Source organism: Protomyctophum bolini, assembly GCF_963924005.1.
Source record: "Protomyctophum bolini genome assembly, chromosome: 5".
In the NCBI taxonomy this organism is placed as follows: domain Eukaryota; kingdom Metazoa; phylum Chordata; class Actinopteri; order Myctophiformes; family Myctophidae; genus Protomyctophum; species Protomyctophum bolini.
In genome coordinates, this window is record NC_137866.1 from 24,249,121 (window position 1) to 24,268,236 (window position 19,116).

General features: G+C 42.3%; 1 protein-coding gene across 1 annotated transcript in view; it reads right to left on the bottom strand.

Moving 5' to 3' along the window:
- Nucleotides 1-14,314, bottom strand: part of spryd3 (SPRY domain containing 3) — a 68,542-nt gene extending 54,228 nt beyond the window's left edge. Inside the window, 6 exon segments of the mRNA XM_080763946.1 lie at nt 3,371-3,559; nt 3,882-4,017; nt 5,886-6,010; nt 10,321-10,396; nt 13,115-13,236; nt 14,224-14,314. Coding sequence (XP_080620072.1) covers nt 3,371-3,559; nt 3,882-4,017; nt 5,886-6,010; nt 10,321-10,396; nt 13,115-13,236 — 648 coding nt within the window. The 5' untranslated portion in view covers nt 14,224-14,314.
- Between the last annotated feature and the right edge of the window lie 4,802 nt (nt 14,315-19,116).

Sequence of the window (19,116 nt, forward strand, 5' to 3'; positions counted from 1 at the left end):
TATAAGGCAGGTGGTGGTGGTGAGGTGGAGTATAAGGCAGGTGGTGGTGGTGGTGGTGAGGTGGAGTACAAGGCAGGTGGTGGTGGTGGTGAGGTGGAGTATAAGGCAGGTGGTGGTGGTGGTGAGGTGGAGTATAAGGCAGGTGGTGGTGGTGGTGGTGAGGTGGAGTATAAGGCAGGTGGTGGTGGTGAGGTGGAGTATAAGGCAGGTGGTGGTGGTAGAATCGGACTAAAAGAAACTGGAGCGTTGAGTGGGCCCAACGTAGTCGGACACCCCAGCTGTGAAAACCTCCAACCACATGAGAGGGAGAGGGGGGGAGGGGGGAGATTCCTTGGAGTCCCGTTACTCTTCTTATTGAATTTTTACAACCTGGTGAGCTGCCAGGACCCTTTGGCTCTGCCCGCACGCTCCGTGCTATTGCCAGCCCTCAGTCCAGGAAAAGTGTGTGTGTGTGTGTGTGTGTGTGTGTGTGTGTGTGTGTGTGTGTGTGTGTGTGTGTGTGTGTGTGTGTGTGTGTGTGTGTGTGTGTGCGCGTGCGATGTCTAATGTGCATTTAGGACATAAGTATGATGCCAGGGACAGCATGTTGTCATGTTGACGAGAAAGCAGCCTGATGCCTTTTTGACTCCCGCTGGAGAAGAGGTTCTCGAGTGATGGATACTCACAAAAGCAAATTGAGGCGCAGCTCATTGTTCCCAACAAAGTGGCAGGAACGGACGGGACACTGAGACCTTTGACAATTTCTTCTGTTTTTGTATAACCCATTTTGGGGCGGGAACCACTTTTGGTGTTAGCATTATGTTATGCTTCAGCTATTGAAAAATATCAGATCTACGAGCTTGTAGGTCTGCTATTTTTGAAAAGTCGAAGAACGACTGACATATAGAACCATAGCTTTTTCAGAAAACTGTCAGGATGTAGAAGACATTTATAGAATCTGATCTCAGGTCAGAATGGGATAAACAAAATCCCACTGAAATGTATGATGCATGAAGTAATGTCTGAGAAAAACTTTAAGAAAGCCTCTTGATCTGATTTGGTTCATATCTAGGCTAAAAGGACCAAGTACCAAGTGCCATGTTAGCCGTTTCAACTTTGTATTGTCTTCATCTCTGACCATCACTAAACAGGAAAAAAACAAGTTTGTTTTTTCCTTCTGGTATTTGGCATTGATGTTTTAGTGTGCCAATGTTCCCGTGGGGAAATTAGGTGTTTCCCTGTTCTTATTTTACGAGTACTGACAGTTTTCTGAAAAAGCTATCATTCTATTTCAGTCGTTCAAAAATAGCAGACCTACAAGCTCGTAGCGCGCCGCTCGTAGCGCGCCACTCGGTGGCGCGCTATGAGCTTGTAGATCTGCTATTTTTCAATAGCTAAAGCATAACATAATGCTAAAACCAAAAGGGGTTCCCGCCGAAAATGGGTTAAGGAGTTTAAGTTTGCAGATATATGTAGATACCATTCATCAGGAACAGCCCTAAGTGGGCACGGTGGAAAATTAGCACCAGCCACCATGCAAATTCCTGATACATCTTTGGCTACAGTACAGTAAGTCTATTTGAAATATGAATATGAAATATTCACATTCCTGCATGACCAATCTAACTAAGTGGAGGAGGAGAGGTCTGCGGTCTACTACATCATAAAGCCTATCATAAAACAACTTCAAAAAGACAACTGCAAGAGAAAGTCCATGTGTGGCTGCATTTCAGTAATGCCCCGATTCTTTTTCTGACTCAGACGTTTTGTGTTGTGAATCCTCCTCTCTGCCATTGCTTTCCTGTTGCGCTACATTGTTCTATCAAAGTAAAACAATGAGGTGTGTGTGTGTGTGTGTGTGTGTGTGTGTGTGTGTGTGTGTGTGTGTGTGTGTGCGTGTGTGTGTGTGTGTGTGTGTGTGTCTCTAGCTGGGTGGGTGGGTACGAGCACGAAAACCGCATGGTTGTTTTTCACCACCTGTGCGCAACCTAACACACACACACACACACACACACACACACACACATATTAACTGTATATATGGAGATTTCGGGTGTGCCAGTACAGTACAGTGGAGGGTACAGTAACCCCCACACGGTAACTGTCATTTCTCAACCGTTTCGGATGCGGGGCGGCTCGCCGGAATCGGGCCGGCACCCTGGGTGCGTTCCTGTGGGCCTGGAACCCCCTCCGGGGATCCCCACACCACTCACTTCACACGGGTGTGATTTATTTTTTCTTTATAGAACATACTGAAGAACTCGATTACCGACTACTAATGCTGATAGAGCTCTCCAGAAACTACCAAACTGACGGGAGCCACGTTTATTCTTAGGAGGGTAAAACATTACATGCAAAGTAATTTGACAAAATGTAACAAATCAAAAAACCAGCAATAACCTTAACGACCAAGTGTAAGACTATTGGCACCTGCTCAGCGACACTAAACAACATATCGTGTCCAGAACTATTGCTTTTCAGTAATCAGGAAAAGTTATTAGGTTATTTAGTCACAAGCAAAAGTCACAAAGTCATGACTTGAGGTTTACGAAATGAGTGCAATTTGGTACAAAATATTACAAGACAGTATGAGAGGAGAGTATTGGGAACAATCTTAACAGTACAGAGATTTTCTTATTTAAACCCATTTGGGGCGGGAACCCCTTTTTGTGTTTTAAACATTATGCTATAATTTAGCTATTGAAAAATAGCAGATCTACAAGCTCATAGCGAGCTTGTAGGTCTGCTATTTATTTTTTATCGTGAAAATGTGCCTCAAATTTGGAACATATTTTTTCAGAACAAACGTTTTTAACTCAAATCTGTGCTTCTGGGGAGGTCCCTGGAACAACATATATTCAGATGGGGGTCTCGGAGGCCAATTCATTACAGATCATTTTTGGGGGTCCTTGACATGAAATATTGAGTGATATAGGCCTAGAAACACAGGTATTTTCCGAAAACTGTCAGGATTTAGAAGACATTTTTTTCCAGGCCTAAAATGGGTTAAGTATTGGCGGGTGATGCAAGTGAGTTGTAACGGGTGTCTAAATGCATTGTATTCTTTTTTTTTTATATATATTTTTTATCCCACGATTTTGTAACCCATTTTTCACCCCTGTGTCAATCATCTAATGTGATCCTGGGCTCTACACACCCTCCACCAACCTAGTACCCATATATGGGGGACATGGGGAGAGCAAAGGACTTGAACTCATGCTTCCTTCATGCCTGAGTGTCCAAGTTGCTCCTTTTACACCTGACAGGGGGGAGTTTCCCTGGTTGGACGTATAGCGCGTGGAAGGAACACGTTATTCCAACCAGTTCCTTTCCCCTCCATCAGGCGCCCCGGCTGGCCAGGGGGAGGCAGTTTATGCATTGCATTCTTTACCGTGCCGCTGATCCTGACGTCGTAGAGCCGACCCCAGTCGTCCTCGTGGCTGTCCACCATCATCAGGCTGTCGTCTTCCTCCACGAGCCACTCGGCCTGCAGGTCCACGCGCACCTCCTCCCCCAGGGAGTGCATCCCTACGGCGGGGAAGAGGCCCTCCACCGAGACAGGCACCTCCACCGAACCCACCTGGGACAGAGAGACGGACCCATGGTTAGGAATATTGTAGACTAAAGAAATATTATTAAAATAGACGATAAGTCGACATAACAAGCCCACAATGCGCCCACAGTGCGATGCATTACGAGCTTGCTTTGTAGATCATCTATTTTTTGGATATAATGAAAGGCCAAGAATTGGCATACCATTTTAACACAAACGCATTCGGCAACGACAAACACACACACACACACACACACAGACAAGATGGGTTCTGCTTTTATTTCCAGAGCCGTATTGCGTCTGTTTAAAGGAGATCATTGTGGATTGGCACGAGAGACGGAGAACCCACCTCTTTGCCATTTTTGGTGAAAAAGACAGTCGTAAATCCTGCCTCAATATTTTCTGAGTGAATCCCACAGCCAATGCGGTCACCGCGAGCACATTTTGGTCCAAATTGCTGCCCCACTGGGTTGCCATTGTATAACCTAAAGAGGGAGAGATGTGAAACGTTTGAAACAGTACAATATTCATTAAAACTTGTATATTCCTATAATGCAAGGCCTCTTCAATTGGTGGCCCGGCAAGCTTGAAATTTCCTATATTAATTGTTGTCTTGTAAAACATTACTTTTAACCCATTCTGGGCGGGAACCCCTTTTGGTGTTTTAAATAAGCATTATGTTATACTTTAGCTATAAAAATCAAATCTTTGCTTCTGAGGGACAACATATTTTCAGATGGGGGGTCGGTGGCCAATTACATATGATTTTTGAGCTCCTTGACATGAAATATTGAGCACCACTGATACAGAAACATAGATATTTCAGAAAACCGGATTTAGGTAGCGCGCCACCGAGTGGCACGCTACGAGCTTGTAGGTCTGCTATTTTTGAAAAATCGTAAAAATGCGGCACAAATCTTTGAAGATATATTCTTTCAGAGCGAACTTTTTTTTCTTTTTGACGTCGGGCCTAAATGGGTTAATCATGTTGAGGGGCCTCTACTCAACACAGTGGCAAAGGGGATTTCACTTCTACACATAGGGCGCGCCACAAATGCAAAAAACATTAACTGTTCAAATTTGCGAGAGGCAACAGTCTGGCCACACGAGACTAGCTTAACCCATTTTGTGCGGGAACCCCTTTTGGTGTTAGCATTATGTCATGCTTTAGCTATTGAAAAATAACAGATCTACAAGCTTGTAGGTCTGATATTTTTGAAAAACTCAAAGAACGACTGACATGGAAACGTGGCATTTTCAGAAAACTGTCAGGATGTAGAAGACACTTTTAGAATCTGATCTCAGGTCAGAATGGGTTAACCCACCGAGTCAACCTGGCACTCTCGTGTGGCACAGACCCAACTACACTCGGGTCGGAAACAATCAGGATTTAGAGCCGCCCGTCCTGCTCCTCCCAGCCCAACACTCCCTGCTGACAGGTGTCGCCCCGTAAGCCCATAGGTTTTCGCGTACGGTAACCAGAACCAGGCCCCAAAAAAACCTTTTTCACGCAGACCGGCGCTCATCCCCCCCCCCCCCCCCCCCCCCCCCCCCCCCCCCCCAGCGGTTCTTGTATTCTTGTGGTTACCCATTTTGACCCGAGATCAGATTCTAAAAATGTCTTCTAGATCCTGACAGTTTTCTGAAAAAGCTAAGTTTCTGTGTCAGTCGTTCTTCGATTTTTCAAAAATAGCAGACCTACAAGCTACGAGCTTGTAGATCTGCTATTTTTCAATAGCTAAAGCATAACATAATGCTAACACCAAAAGGGGTTCCTGCCCAAAAATGAGTTAAGGTTAGGAATAAGGTTAGGGTTAGTTAGGCAAAGTTTTACTACGGTTATGTTGTGGGTTTTGGCATAGTTTTACTGAGGTTACTTTTAGGAATAGGAAAAGAAGTTGTGGGCAGGCACTCGGGTCACCCGAGCGCCCACAATGAAACAATCTAGCAACACACAACAGTAACATCGACAGAAACAAACACACACATATTAAGGGCTCTCCCACCATCCCAGAACACATGCTACTCATGTCATCTAAAGTACGGTAAATTAGAAAAAGAGAAAAGAACCTGCTCCAAACGAATACTTTATTGACAACAATTCGATACAAGGCTCTTCATCTGGTCAAACTGGAGATGTGAGCGATGTGAAATAAGACACCCACGGGTCACGTTACAGGTCGGTCAGTGGGTGGAACCAACACAACATGGTCATCAAATTAAATAATCTTGGTAGTGCCATATTGTGCAAAAAAAAACATACAAAAACATTATAAAATACTTTAGAAATAATACAAAAACAATAGATGAATAATAATAAATAGCAGTATATCAATAGTGCCATTTTACTTACTTCCCATTGTCAGCATGGTAGGCTACAGAGTAGGGCAACCAACCAGGCTGGTGGTCTAGTCTATAGAACTTAGGCACCAGGCCTACAGCAATGGTCCCCCTCACACCTGTGTCCACTATCATCACCTACACACACACACACACACAGAGGATGAAAACACTGTAATGATGTAAACTTGTAGATCGGCTGTATTTCACTATTTGTGTGCAACACCATTGTTCCACAAAGAACCAAAAAGGGCTTAATATGTTTGCCTACCATCGCCCTTAAACCAGGCACTTAAAGCTTTTTTCTTACTTATGTGGGTGAAGAAATGATCGTGTGAAACATAGAATACATCCCGGGGAAAAAGCAAGCCCATCAACCCTTGACAGAAACAGAAGACCCAAATCAAAACACACGTCATACGATTTTACTATTAGAAACATCACTGAGTCACACTTTTCAATGGAAAACTGCAGTCAGGGAGAAGGGAGGACGCTTGTAAATCTCTGGCTTTCCTGGTTCCCAGTCTGTCTCTACCCCAGTGTGGGTCTCTTGGAGATGCCCAGAGACCGACTCCCTCCATGGGTATATACAGCTGTCCAGAGCCCAACTGGCAGCATGGGAAAACTGCCACAATCCCCCCTATATACCCTCAGACAGCAAGCATGCAAGTCTGACACACAGTCACCCAGCCAGGCAGGGAGGCAGGCAGACAAATAGGCAGGCCCAGCCAAAATGACACACGCTACCAAGCAGAATTAGGTGAAAGGTGATACAGATAAAATACAGGAAAGTAGTCCTCTACCGGTATGTGTGCATGTGTGTGCACACACTGCACGTGCACGTCGTACACAGCCTGCCCTGGTAAAGCGAACAATTCAATTGTGTCCGTTACTTGTCTTTGTTTTTTCTTTTCTCCATCTTTTTTTTTTGTTTCTCCCCAATGTAGTCTTTATGCCAATTACCCTACATTTGTATACAGTAGATCCCATCACCGCTGCTAACCAACTCCTACTCTTGGTCTGGGGAGGTGTACAACTGTACACCAACCATGTCTCGTCCTATATACACATGGAGTCGTCGGCCACTTCTTGTCATGCGACAGCGAGGCGTTTCACTGCACATTTAACCCCTCCCCTCCCAGTTACTGCATGCTCCGTGCTGAACCGACCTGTAGGAGTCGTTATCGATAACACCTTCACCCTACGAGCCTCAACACCTAACCCAACTGTCTTCGCCGTGCCCAGCTAAGCTGGAGGTCCTGTGAAGGAAATCACAGTCTCCACGGTGGCGGAGGAACTTCGAGCACCGGTACCTTCTGGACGCATTTTTCATCACTCTTGTGTCATTCCTCCCTTTTGCCATCAGCGATGCGAGCGAGCGAACGAACGATGACCATGAAATCTCATTAGACTACATGTCCTGACGTACCGCGAGCGACAATGCGCCGTGCACAGTGATATTATTATTGGTTGAGATCTACACACTTAGTATTTATTGCTAATTTGATTGGTTTCAGGCTACGTCGCAACGCTAATGACCGACGTTCCATATCAGGACAGTTTTTCTTTTGCGCGCACTTGTTGCCGTGGGAAAGTTCGCTCCTTGCCTGTGCAGATAAAGCGTCATGCTTCTCCCCTTATACCAAATCGCCCAGGATTCTCCACCTCTTTCCGTCCAGAAGAGGCTTCCAAAACAACAGCTCGCGAACGCGTATCAGAAGATCTGAAACCAGACAGCAAAAGTCCCAGGCCTCCAGCTCCTCCGGCTCTGGCTTGGCTCTACTTTGGAGGAAACCAATCACTTCTCCGATACGGGGACTTGGCGTCTTGGCTTCAACAGGCTATTATACTTTCCACACTTGACACAGAAGACGTTCAAATTAAAATACCACAAAATATAAATTACGTGTGTAAATTTCCAAGTAAAAAAACCTGGGGGGAAAAAATGCAAGATGAATTCGATGACGAAGGATGAAGGAAGGAGGAATGCGCTCGTGTCTAGGAATGTTGACTAATGAACAGACTTTTCAAATAAATCTGTTGAAATAAGTGGAATGTTCGGCTGGGCGCTTGAGAGAAGAGCGATGATGAAAAGTGTCTGTGGAGAGGCACCGGTGAAGCTGAAATTAATCCCTCGTGGAAGCGTAATGAGGAAAGACGAGGATACCGCTGACGCATTTTCTGACAGAAGCCTGACCTTTAATTGGGAAAAAACAACGACCCAAACTTTCGAGATATCTAGGAAATGTGTGCGTCACAACAAGGGTGACTGTGCTGCGTAAAATGATAGGCTGTTTTATGGACACCTTAACCCACATACTTACAGTAAGTATACATGTACAATATTTTAAAGGACAACTTTAGTTTTTTTCAACCAAAGTTCATGTTTTAGGAGAAAGTAAAAGGTGAGTGTTTTTTGGGGGGGTTTTTTTTTTTCATTTGCTGCTTTCTTTTGTTTTATGGATTTTTAGCTGTTTTTGACATGGGGCTAAATATGTATTTCTTTACAAAATGTTATAGCGATTTATTTTTTGTATTATTTACTATAGTCCTACTAGACCCCAAGAAATTACATCTGGCCACAAAAGATCACAGGATCTACTGAATGTGTCAAACTGACATATTGAGCCTATGACACACAGTGTGGCTTCCCCCCAGTAGGCTAGCTTCACATTCAGTGATCTTTTGTGGCCAGATGTAATTTCTTGGGGTCTAGTAAATAATAATACATTTAAAAAATCGCTATAAAATTGTAAAAAAATACATATGTAGCTCCATGTTCGAATGCCCCCGCCCCCCTGTCAAAAACAGCTAAAATCACTAAAACTAAAGAAAGCAGCAAACGAAAAGAAATTAACACTCATCATTTACTTTCTCTAATAACCACCTAAAACATGAACGTTGGTTGAAAAAAACTAAAGTTGTCCTTTAAACTCATCTAAAATGACCAGGCTCTGCTCCATGTGAATCTCACTCTCACATACTGTGCGTGCGTGCGTGCGTGCGTGCGTGCGTGCGTGCGTGCGTGCGTGCGTGCGTGTGTGCGTGCGTGCGTGTGTGTGTGAGTGTTAGGTGAGAGCATCTGGTACAAAGTGACAAAACTTCACATACTACACGAAGCATAAGATTGAGCATGGGTGGCGTACAGTACAGCTGTGGTGCACTTTCCAACTCTTTACAAACTATAATGGATAGAAAATATAGAATGGTAAGTTTAAGGGTTTAATCATTGTCTTTATATTTCATAGGTGTGTGCTTCATGGCCAGGCTCTCTGCAGACAAATGGTATGTTGTCAGAAGCACAGTCATTTGGAAACAAGACAGCAAGGTCTTTCTTCGGTGGTGTCCTTTTGGACTAGATGCTTGACTGTACATTGTGCCGTTTGCATTTGTGTGTTGTCTAATAAAATATTCAATCAATAAAAAAATCTTCAGTGTTTTCCAAACAATGGACCCATTTTTGGCTCACATGCCCATTTTGTATGAGTCGTGAGATTTTTTCCTTTACGTATCCTACAAAAAGAAAAGTCTACCGGTTAATTCATATTATATAATTTTGTAAGTTTGGGTCCCGGGGGTCTTGACTCTGATCAATATGTGTCTTCTTCCCATTATGTCTAAAAACATTTAGGAAAGGAAACCCAATCAAACCTGCCCTACCTGCCACCGATGTACAGTAGCCGCTGTACACGACACACAAGCATCATAAATAACAAACTGAAACCCTCCCGTTGGCCAATTTATGACTGGGCAGGCTAGCAGGCTTTCCTGTACTAAATCACTGGGACACTTCTTTTTTTCTTCCCTTCAAACTGCACTAGACGCAGAGAGCTGCTGAACAGGCCTGTTACATAGAGGCGCATCAGCTCGCTAAATAAATGTCCCGATATTCTCTCCCTCTGCCTGCTACTGAAAAACACTGTTACATTAATCTTCACCCTCGGAGATACCACCTAACCCACACCCTATGCCTCATTCCAAAACAGCGAGGACATTTTTGAGGTAGCGGGTTTTTGCAGTCGTGAATTGGGACTGCAGGGGGCTCTCGGAATTTAATATGAAGTTTAGAAAATTGTCAGCAATAGGATTCCAGGGGATAAAATTGCTGGATGGATGGAAAAGTAATCTTGGGCACACCAAATGATGGTATGTGGGAACCCTATCATATTGTCCATAATCCCCCCCCCACCCAACATTTCAAAATGAATGATAGCTCAAGAACCAAAAACATTCTCAGCTTTTCAAAATACTCTCAATTCCTCTCGGACATTAGTTTCTAGAAATCACGGACTGGTGAGAGACAAAAAGTCTCGGAATGCTTATTATGGCAGGGTCTTACTGTACAGTCACTAAAAGACTTGATCAGAAATTGCTTGCATATCCCAAGAATACCATTACAGAGCCACGTTGAACTTGAAACAGGCGTTAACTGTCAAATGTTGCCTTACCTCAAAGTAGCAATTTCCCTTCGATAAAGGCTGGGGAGCCACATAGCAACCCACTTCGTCAGAGTTCCCTTGGTAACTAAAAGAGAAGAAATCACAGGTTAAGAATAGGTCACCTCTGATAGGTCTGGCTGCAGCATTCACAGCTTAGCCCATTCTGAACGGGAACCCATTTTGGTGTTAGCATCATGTTATGCTTTAGCTATTGAAAAATATCAGATCTACAAGCTCATAGCGCGCCACTCGTCTGCTATTTTTGAAAAATCGAAGAACGACTGACATTTTTAGAATCTGATCTCAGGTCAGAATGAGTTAAAAACACATCTCAGAGCAGGTGCACGGCACTATGACAAAGACATGTAAATGTCATCAAAATTCAGTGTGATCACACGGACAGCTGTCATACCATAAATACAGTATGGTAGACTGTACACATACTGTACAGCAAATGAGAGGAAAACATTGCTGTTGTGTACTATAGACAATAATTAGGGATGTCACGATTACAAAGTTGACCATTGTGTTTGTGGCATTGAACAGTAGAACATATGAATAAATACATTTCTGTTTGCCTGGTAATCAAAAGAAAATGCACGGGCAGATATGACAAATAACTAATATACAAAGAAATGACCGACATTCATTATTTCCATATTTCCAAAAAATAGCGGAAGTGGCTGATCTACAAGCTAATAACACATCACGAAGTGATGTGTTGTAAACTTGTATTTACTGTTGTAAACTTGTAGATGTGCCATTTCAGCTTTTTTCAACATGGAAACATCAATTCTCTAATGAAAACATGATAAATCCAATACAATGAGAATTCACAGGATAGGCATTTGGGTACTTTTTCTTTTCTTTCCACAACAGGCAAACAAAAAGAAATTATAGAGGAGCGAATTTTCCCGCTTCCAGTAGGGGTGGTCTGCAGGTCTCAAGATTGCAGTGTAAATGACAATGACAGTGTGTCTGTGTGTGTGCGTGTGTCTGTGTGTGTGTGTGGGGGGGGGGGGGGCACAATTGATGTCACGTAGAAAGTAAGCTTGTCGTAAGAAGTAAGAAGAAATGTATGTTTCCATCATTCCATGTGGATCTAAACAGGTTAACCAGTAGAGACCACCTGCTGTGTGCCTGCCGTGTCAGCATGCCCATAGCCTTTCATGAAAACCATCATAACCATTACCCTAATCACTCAGCATGCCCCATATCACTGCTAGTAGCTACCCTTGTAACCCTTCATGTTGTTCTAGATGCTTTGTTTTTATATACCGGTAAGACACATATGAAGTTATGAACAATGAGTTCATAAAAGCAGGGCTGCACAATATGGACAAAATTTCATATATCTGTATTTATGCCAAATATTGCTGTATCGATACGCTATTAGCGTTAAAATGTCATATAATATATATAATCTAAAAGGGAGAGTAAGTGATATTTTTTTTGTTAAAACAAAACGTTTTTTGTTAAAAGGTTAAATCACTATATTCTGATATAGCGTTTGCTCAGTAACAGGGGTCTCCCTGTTTCTCCAGCTCTTTAATAAACGGAAAGTACATTTTCAGGTAGGTGACACATTTTCAGCCAATTAGGAGAGTAGTTTATCATTATAGTGTTCCAGTTATCTGCTCATTTCTCCGTGTCATCACTTACAATTCCACATGTTTAATCTGACCTGACTGCGTTCTCTATGCCGATTGGATGAAATTGGTATCCCAGTTTCAATTTCTGAAAATGCATTTTCTGTTTAATAAAAAGCTGGAGAGACATACTGAACAAACACTCTATACAATGAGTACTATCAAAATATAGAGCTTTTTTACACTACCTTTAAGTGTTGCAACATTGAAAACTAAATATTATTCAAAAAGAATGCATAATAAGTCAATATCACTCCCGATATATCGATATATTGATATATCATATCACAATACCGTTGCCTTTTTGCGATACTAATATTTTGCATGTTCATACCTTGATAACGATACGATAATGATATATTGTGCAGCCTTACCACACACATATAAAAAGTACTACTACTACAACTATTACTGTAGGGGCAAAACCGATATTTAATTATTCTGTAGTTACAAATTTACTGCCAATTGATTTGGAAGGTTCCTTTGAGGCCAATGCGGTAGACACCAATATGAAATGAGATCCTGTCTAAACTTGATTTTGAGATAAATATAATGTAGGGGAGAGGACTATTAGAAATGTTTTGATTCCGTTCTCAAAAACGTGGTATGATTACAATAGGCATAACTGTAATCCCAGGTTTCACAAACCAGTTCCGGTTCAGTTTCTCATAGCTTCGCTGGATTTTGGCAGCAGAATTAAACTGATGCCAAGCCAATTACAGGCCACCACCTAGGCTTGTGTGTGTATATACTGTATGACTGCAGATGCGCTCCGCTGTTATCGTCACTGTTGTTAAGTGATATTGCACAATGGACTGCGTTTCTGTATCTGCAGCTATTTAACTGCCTTGTTTATTTCTATTTTAACCATGCACCTCATGTATACTTGACATTGCTCATACTATATTAGGAATATTTGACCTATCTGACTTGTTTCCCTTTCAATATTCTTTACCCCCAGTTTTTTTGCAAATGTTGGGAGCTTGTATGACAAACAATTTCACACACTTTCTTTATACGCATTTGAAACCTGTGACGTGTGACGATAAAATCTTATCGGTGCAGCGCGTTGTTGCAAGCCTGTAGATTTAGCCAATTTTTTGGCGCGCTGCACCTGCATTCAACTGCGTATAATCACCCTTTATTAGGCTCACCTGAGCGTGTCTCCGTCTTTCAACAACCTCATGTATCGTTCCTGTGCTGGACGTACTTCTCCCATTTCCCTGATCCTACGCCTCCAGTTGAGGAGCCTGTGGTGTAGGTTGATGTCATCCATCTGACAAGAGGAAAATGGCAAATAGAAATACTATATTTAACTCTGAACTGCTGCACTTGGGAGAGGAAATGACAAGACTGTCAGTCCTTTACATGTGCTAAAAATTATGATGACGACACACATACCGGCATTACAGCAAGTAATATTAATTAGGCACATATCATGGTAGTTGACTGTGTTGAACTGCTTTAATTACAGCCTTGTTGTTTACTTGATTGAGTCACATTTACTACCAATAAAATGACACACACACAATGTTTACAATGGCACAATAAGAACAACTTTATTTAGGGTAAATAAAGTTGTTCTGATAATGTGCAAGTGTAGACTTGTGTGGGTCATTTTATCGTGTTCTATTATGTTATTTCAAAAATGAGAGGTGGTAAGCAATGCTCAAAGTATTTGAGCAATTAAGCATTGATTGAACTTGTGCATTGTGCAAGTGGGTTGGGTTCCCAGCTTTCATTTTTGATTTATCTTTTCTCCTTTGGCTCTGACTGTATGTTAGAGGATTCCTTTGTCTACATTTAAATCTTTGCTGAGTCAAACAAATAAAACAGTGAATGTGTCCTTGTATTGACATAAGAAGGTGGGCGTGTCAATGTTTACACCCATCATCAAAATAACGCCACGCCACGCCAGGCTGTCAAGCGACAGCTTCAGCTAAGTTGCTAACGATAAAGCTAACTGGCTACGTTTTAGCTAGCATGTTTAATTAATTGGGTCGCTATCGAGTACTCGCGGTCACTTCACAGACAGACACTAATGAAGAACTCGGATTCGCTGACAAGTCCGAACCGAAGAGGTGATTTTATTTGCAAAGCTAAACATTTAAAGGCGTAGCATCGAAATTCACATACGACTAGCTGGCTTTCTTGAGGCTCCGTGGTTAGCAAAAACTAAACTGGAGGTTCACACAGTAACAGAGAGTTGGAGGCCAATTCACTTAAGCTACCATGGTCGATACTCGATAGTGTAAGCGCTTACCTGTCATGTAGACAGCTAATAATGCAAGAATTCACTTTTGTTCATCTGTCATCCATGGCTACACACAAACTTTGGGAAACTAGTGTTCGGCGCTTCCTAGTGACATCACGCTCCAACGAGCCAATCAAACGTAACCTTGAGAAAGGGGTGACAAGCATTTTGGCCAATCAACCCACTGTTCTGCGTACTTGATTAATAATAATAATAATAATAATAATAATAATAATAATAATAATAATAATAATAATAATAATAATAATAACCAGTAAAGAAGTGTATAAAGGTGTTAAAGTAGTAGTGTTTAGGATTAAGGTACTAAATGTTTCAAAGGTGTTATAACACTTGTTATAATCATAAATGTTTATAATGTTGCATAACAATTATAATAAAGACACTTAAGTTATGGTAGTTGTAATGTACCTCAGTGAGCTTATAATAATGCATTATGAGTCTGACCAGTAGGCTACTCTAAACGTTGTTACAGTTGACATACATGATTATAAACATTTATAACAACGTGAAGCGTTATAAAGTGATAATGATATAGTGTCAGATTCTTCAGTATTCACTATATGCAGCTTCAAGAAATTATGCTTGATGCTGAATTTGTAATACTTTTTAACCACATACCCAAATAAATGTATACCTCACATTGTAACTAACAGGCCCTGCTAATTAAAGCTTATCCAGGTTATAGGATACCGTACAGATGTATACACACTTCCATGGATGCCACTTTGGATGCCAACTCTGTGTAAGAATGACAGGTGAGTATTACAGTCATTCCATATTGTTTCCCACACATCAACTGGCAGTGTGTTTTATTACAATAACCCACTTTGGGGCGGGAACCCCTTTTGGTGTTTTAAACATTGTTATGATTTAGCTATTGAAAAATAGCAGATCTACAAGCTCATAGCACGCCACTCGGTGGCACGCTACGAGCTTGTAGGTCTGCTATTTTAGAAAAATCGTGAAAATGTGGCGCAATTCTTTCAGAGCGAACGTTTTTAACTCAAATCTTTGCTTCTGATGGGGTTCCTGGAATAACAAATTTTAAGATCGGTTTTGGGGTCCTTGACATGAAATATTGAGCACCGCACTGATACAGAAACATATAGGTATTTCAGAAAACTGTCAAGATTTCGAAGACATTGTTTTGAATTTCTCAGGTCTAAATGGGATAAAGTGGATACAGCCGAATGGATCCAGCAACTCTTTCACCACAAGCTTTATGTGGATTTTCTCGTTTTCTTTTTTATGAAAAGAAGCCAGGACTGCAGCGTCTGGGCCAGTTGTGATTGGCCTGAGCCCTGAGCAGGGAGGAGGAGGAGGAGTTGGAAGGAAGAGATGGAGAAGGAAGTGGTGAAGACTGTAGGAGAGAGAAATGAATAATCCAGTGTAGTGTGCAATAAGAGAGCCCCCATTGGTCTGGCGTGTCTCTTGGAACATTCTCCGTATAACAGAACATGTGTGGAAACAGAGTTAGTGTGGCTGCTGTAACAGTACGTTGATGGGAACACAAGACGGCAGGTGATTTCTGCTCTCCTTGCCAAGATTAATCACCTCTAATCAGAACACCAGGTTGCTGACATCCACAGGCAATGTTTCTCTCATGGGGCTGTGGCGGGATTCCAGGAAGTATGGGCTGTGGGGCTGCTTGTCTGTGAGTCCGAGAAGTGGAACAGTAGTTCCCGACCTTTTCTGCATGCAGGGCTCACTTGAAGATCTCAAAAAAGTGTTCACAGCAGTTTCTTTTTTATTTAGGCCTGACCTCCAAATGTAAAAAAAAAAGATCTTCTAAATCCTCCAGTTTTCTGAAATACACATTTTCACGATTTTAAAAAAATAGCAGATCTACAAGATCGTAGATCTGCTTGTAGATATGAGCTTGTAGATCTGCTATTTTTCGATAGCTAAATTATAACATAATGGGTTAAAGTAGTATTTGATTTTTTTGATTTTCTTTTTTTTTTAATTTGTTAATTATCTTTTAATATTAATTATTAATGTTTTATAAAATGTTCCATGAAATCATTCCCACCAGTGGGCCGGAATCGCACTTGTAAGCTGAAAGCTGAATTTCCCCCACCAGATCAAACAGGTCAAATTATTAAATCTATTAGTCTGATTAATTAGCACAGAGTTGCTATTTTCACTTTTTTCTTTAAAAAGTAATCATTCATTAATCGTAGTCGAGGCAAAGGTTTGAATATTGTGATATTCGTTTGTCATATCACCAAGCCCTATAGTGTGCAGTGCACTGTATACTCATTTTCTAAGTCCAGGCACCTCTATTTGAAGGTGGCAAGATGCCAACATAAGTCAGCACTGTTTTTGTTTTCATAAGACTTTTTTTTTTATGCAATCTATCCATTCTTCGGAGATCAGATCAGAGAGACTGCAGGAAACCAAGGGCACAGAGACAATGTGAGATAAAACACCTCATCAAAACCCTGGATACATGGAGAAGACTGGATCATCACCTATATCTGCATATATGGAGCCGGCCAGCAACTCTACATCTGACCTCAAACCCTTAGATCTCCATATATGGAGCTGACCTGTTCTGACATTCCATACGTTGATCCCACCCCACCCATCCTTCCTCTTCGATGTCTCCCTTTTGACTGATATATACCTGTCCATTCAAACTCTAGATGGGCCAAAAGTTATTAGTGCAGCCACGCCCGGCAGCCGGCGAAAACTAGAGTTCTCAACAGGCCCGGCCCTACCTGGGCCCTCATCAAACCCTGTGAAGTGTACACTCAAGACACTTCCCCCGCTGCCACCCTTAGATCTCCATATATATGGAGCTGACTTGTTCTGACATTCCATATATTGATCTGACCTCATCAAACCCTGTACACACGCTCCATATATGGCCAGTACATAATTCATTCCATGTGTTGATCTGACCCCCCCAAGCCAAAGCGCCAGTGCTCGCCCAGCAGTCTGCCATCTCCCAGGGCGTCTTGACTTCATGGTAATATTGAGGCCAAGAAGTGCACCACCTACGTAGATGCAATGCGGCAGTACAGCTTAAGCTAATATCAATGTAGAGCTCAACTGTGTTAGATAGTAGAGTGTGGAGGGCAACGTTCAGGAGTCCCCAGTTTGTGTTGGCTATAGACCGCACTCTCGCATCGCATTGCATAATATTGATGTTATATTAGGACCATCGCCAATAATGTATAGTGGCCACTCTGCCAGAAAGTAGCATCAGATAAGGAGGCAGAGGGATCAGAAGATCATTCACATTTCTGATAAACTGTTGACCTTTGTGGATCAAAATAATGTAGTGTTATTTAGTATGAAAGCAACCCTGCTATTTCAAAATTGCTACATCATAGCTTTCTAACATTGGCATTTCCTGAGGTTGAGTAGTTTCAGCTCTATTGTTATTTCATATGTAACTTTGCCCTGCATTTACATAACATAAAACAATAAATACATTAACATTACCAGCAGTTATCAGCCACTGGAGTTGTGTGGTGGTGCACCTGCAGAAACACATTGCCCTTGTGCTGTATTTTAGTGTTTTCATGATTTGTTTTGGTAGACAGGGACATTTATGGGCTGACAAAACAAAGCTATCTAACGTGAACAATCATAGTAAGTAGTAAGTAGCCTTGCCGAGCCATGAGGCCCATATAGGGCAGGAGCCTATCTCCTGTTTCTGTAGCCCTGGTCCAATGCTTACAGCGAGTGTCTCTCTCTGACAGAGAGACACACTCGCTGTAAGCATTGGACCAGGGCTACTGTTTCTGTAGCGTGAGGCAGCTTGATGTACAAGTACACCCCCTGGACAGGACGCTAGTATGTCGCAGGGACTTACCCCCAATCCAACCCTTGATGCTGAGTGTCAAGCAGGGAGGCATTGGGTCCCATTTTTACAGTCTTTTTACAGTCTTTGGTAAACATGTTTATGGAGAGTATTAAATATAGGAATGTTTTGCTTATAACCATGGTTTCTAACTTTTATTTAACTTGGCAAGAAATATCTGACACGAATGAAAAATAACCTGTACTTTGTTGCACTTAGGCCTATTTCGTCTTGTGATCATCACGTCATCACGTGCTGGTGGACAAGACCTCTAAATGCTAGAGGAACCCACAATGGTGACACTAAAAAGCTTGAGGTCTCAGTCGCAGGGGTCTTACAAGGTGACACTGTTTATAGTAGCGATATGGACCATGCCCTGGCTGAGACTCACAATCAGTGGCAGGGAGGAGACTCTGAGCTTCATGCTGGTCCAGAGGAAGACTATAGGTGAGTGCATCCCTTCATGATTGCCCCATGGTCTCGGATACAGCAGAGAAAGGAAAGGAAAGAGAGCTATACTACTGGTCCTGGCAGTAGAAATGGAGTAACCGGAAGATCGGCCTCAAGCTCAATGCCAAGAAAACAAAGGTATTGGCATACTTTACACAGAGGACAAAACCATTTCCACTGCCTATATACGGAACTGTGCTCGAGGTAAGTCGAGGACTTCAAATATCTCAACGCCTGGGCTTCTCCAACGGAACAGGATCTGAAGGTCTGGAGTGCACTTGCCTGGAATGCTCTGCATGGCACGAGGAGAGTGTGGAAATCTGACTTAAGCCCTCTTGAGGGAGAAGACCTCAAGAGGCGGCTGTTCGTAACTACAGGCAGGGGAGTTAGTACTACTGTATGGCGGGGGGGGCGATGGCGATGGCCTAGTGTAGTGGTTAAGGTGCATACCACAAGATATAAAGTCGAATAAAAGTAAAGGTACCAGCCACTAAATAAGTGTGGTTCTGCAGTAGTTGTACTTTTCACCAATGTCTCAAAAGTATTTGTTCCAACAGTGCTACATACTGTAACACATTGTTGATGGAAAGCCAAAAGGCTATGTCTTGAGTTTGCCT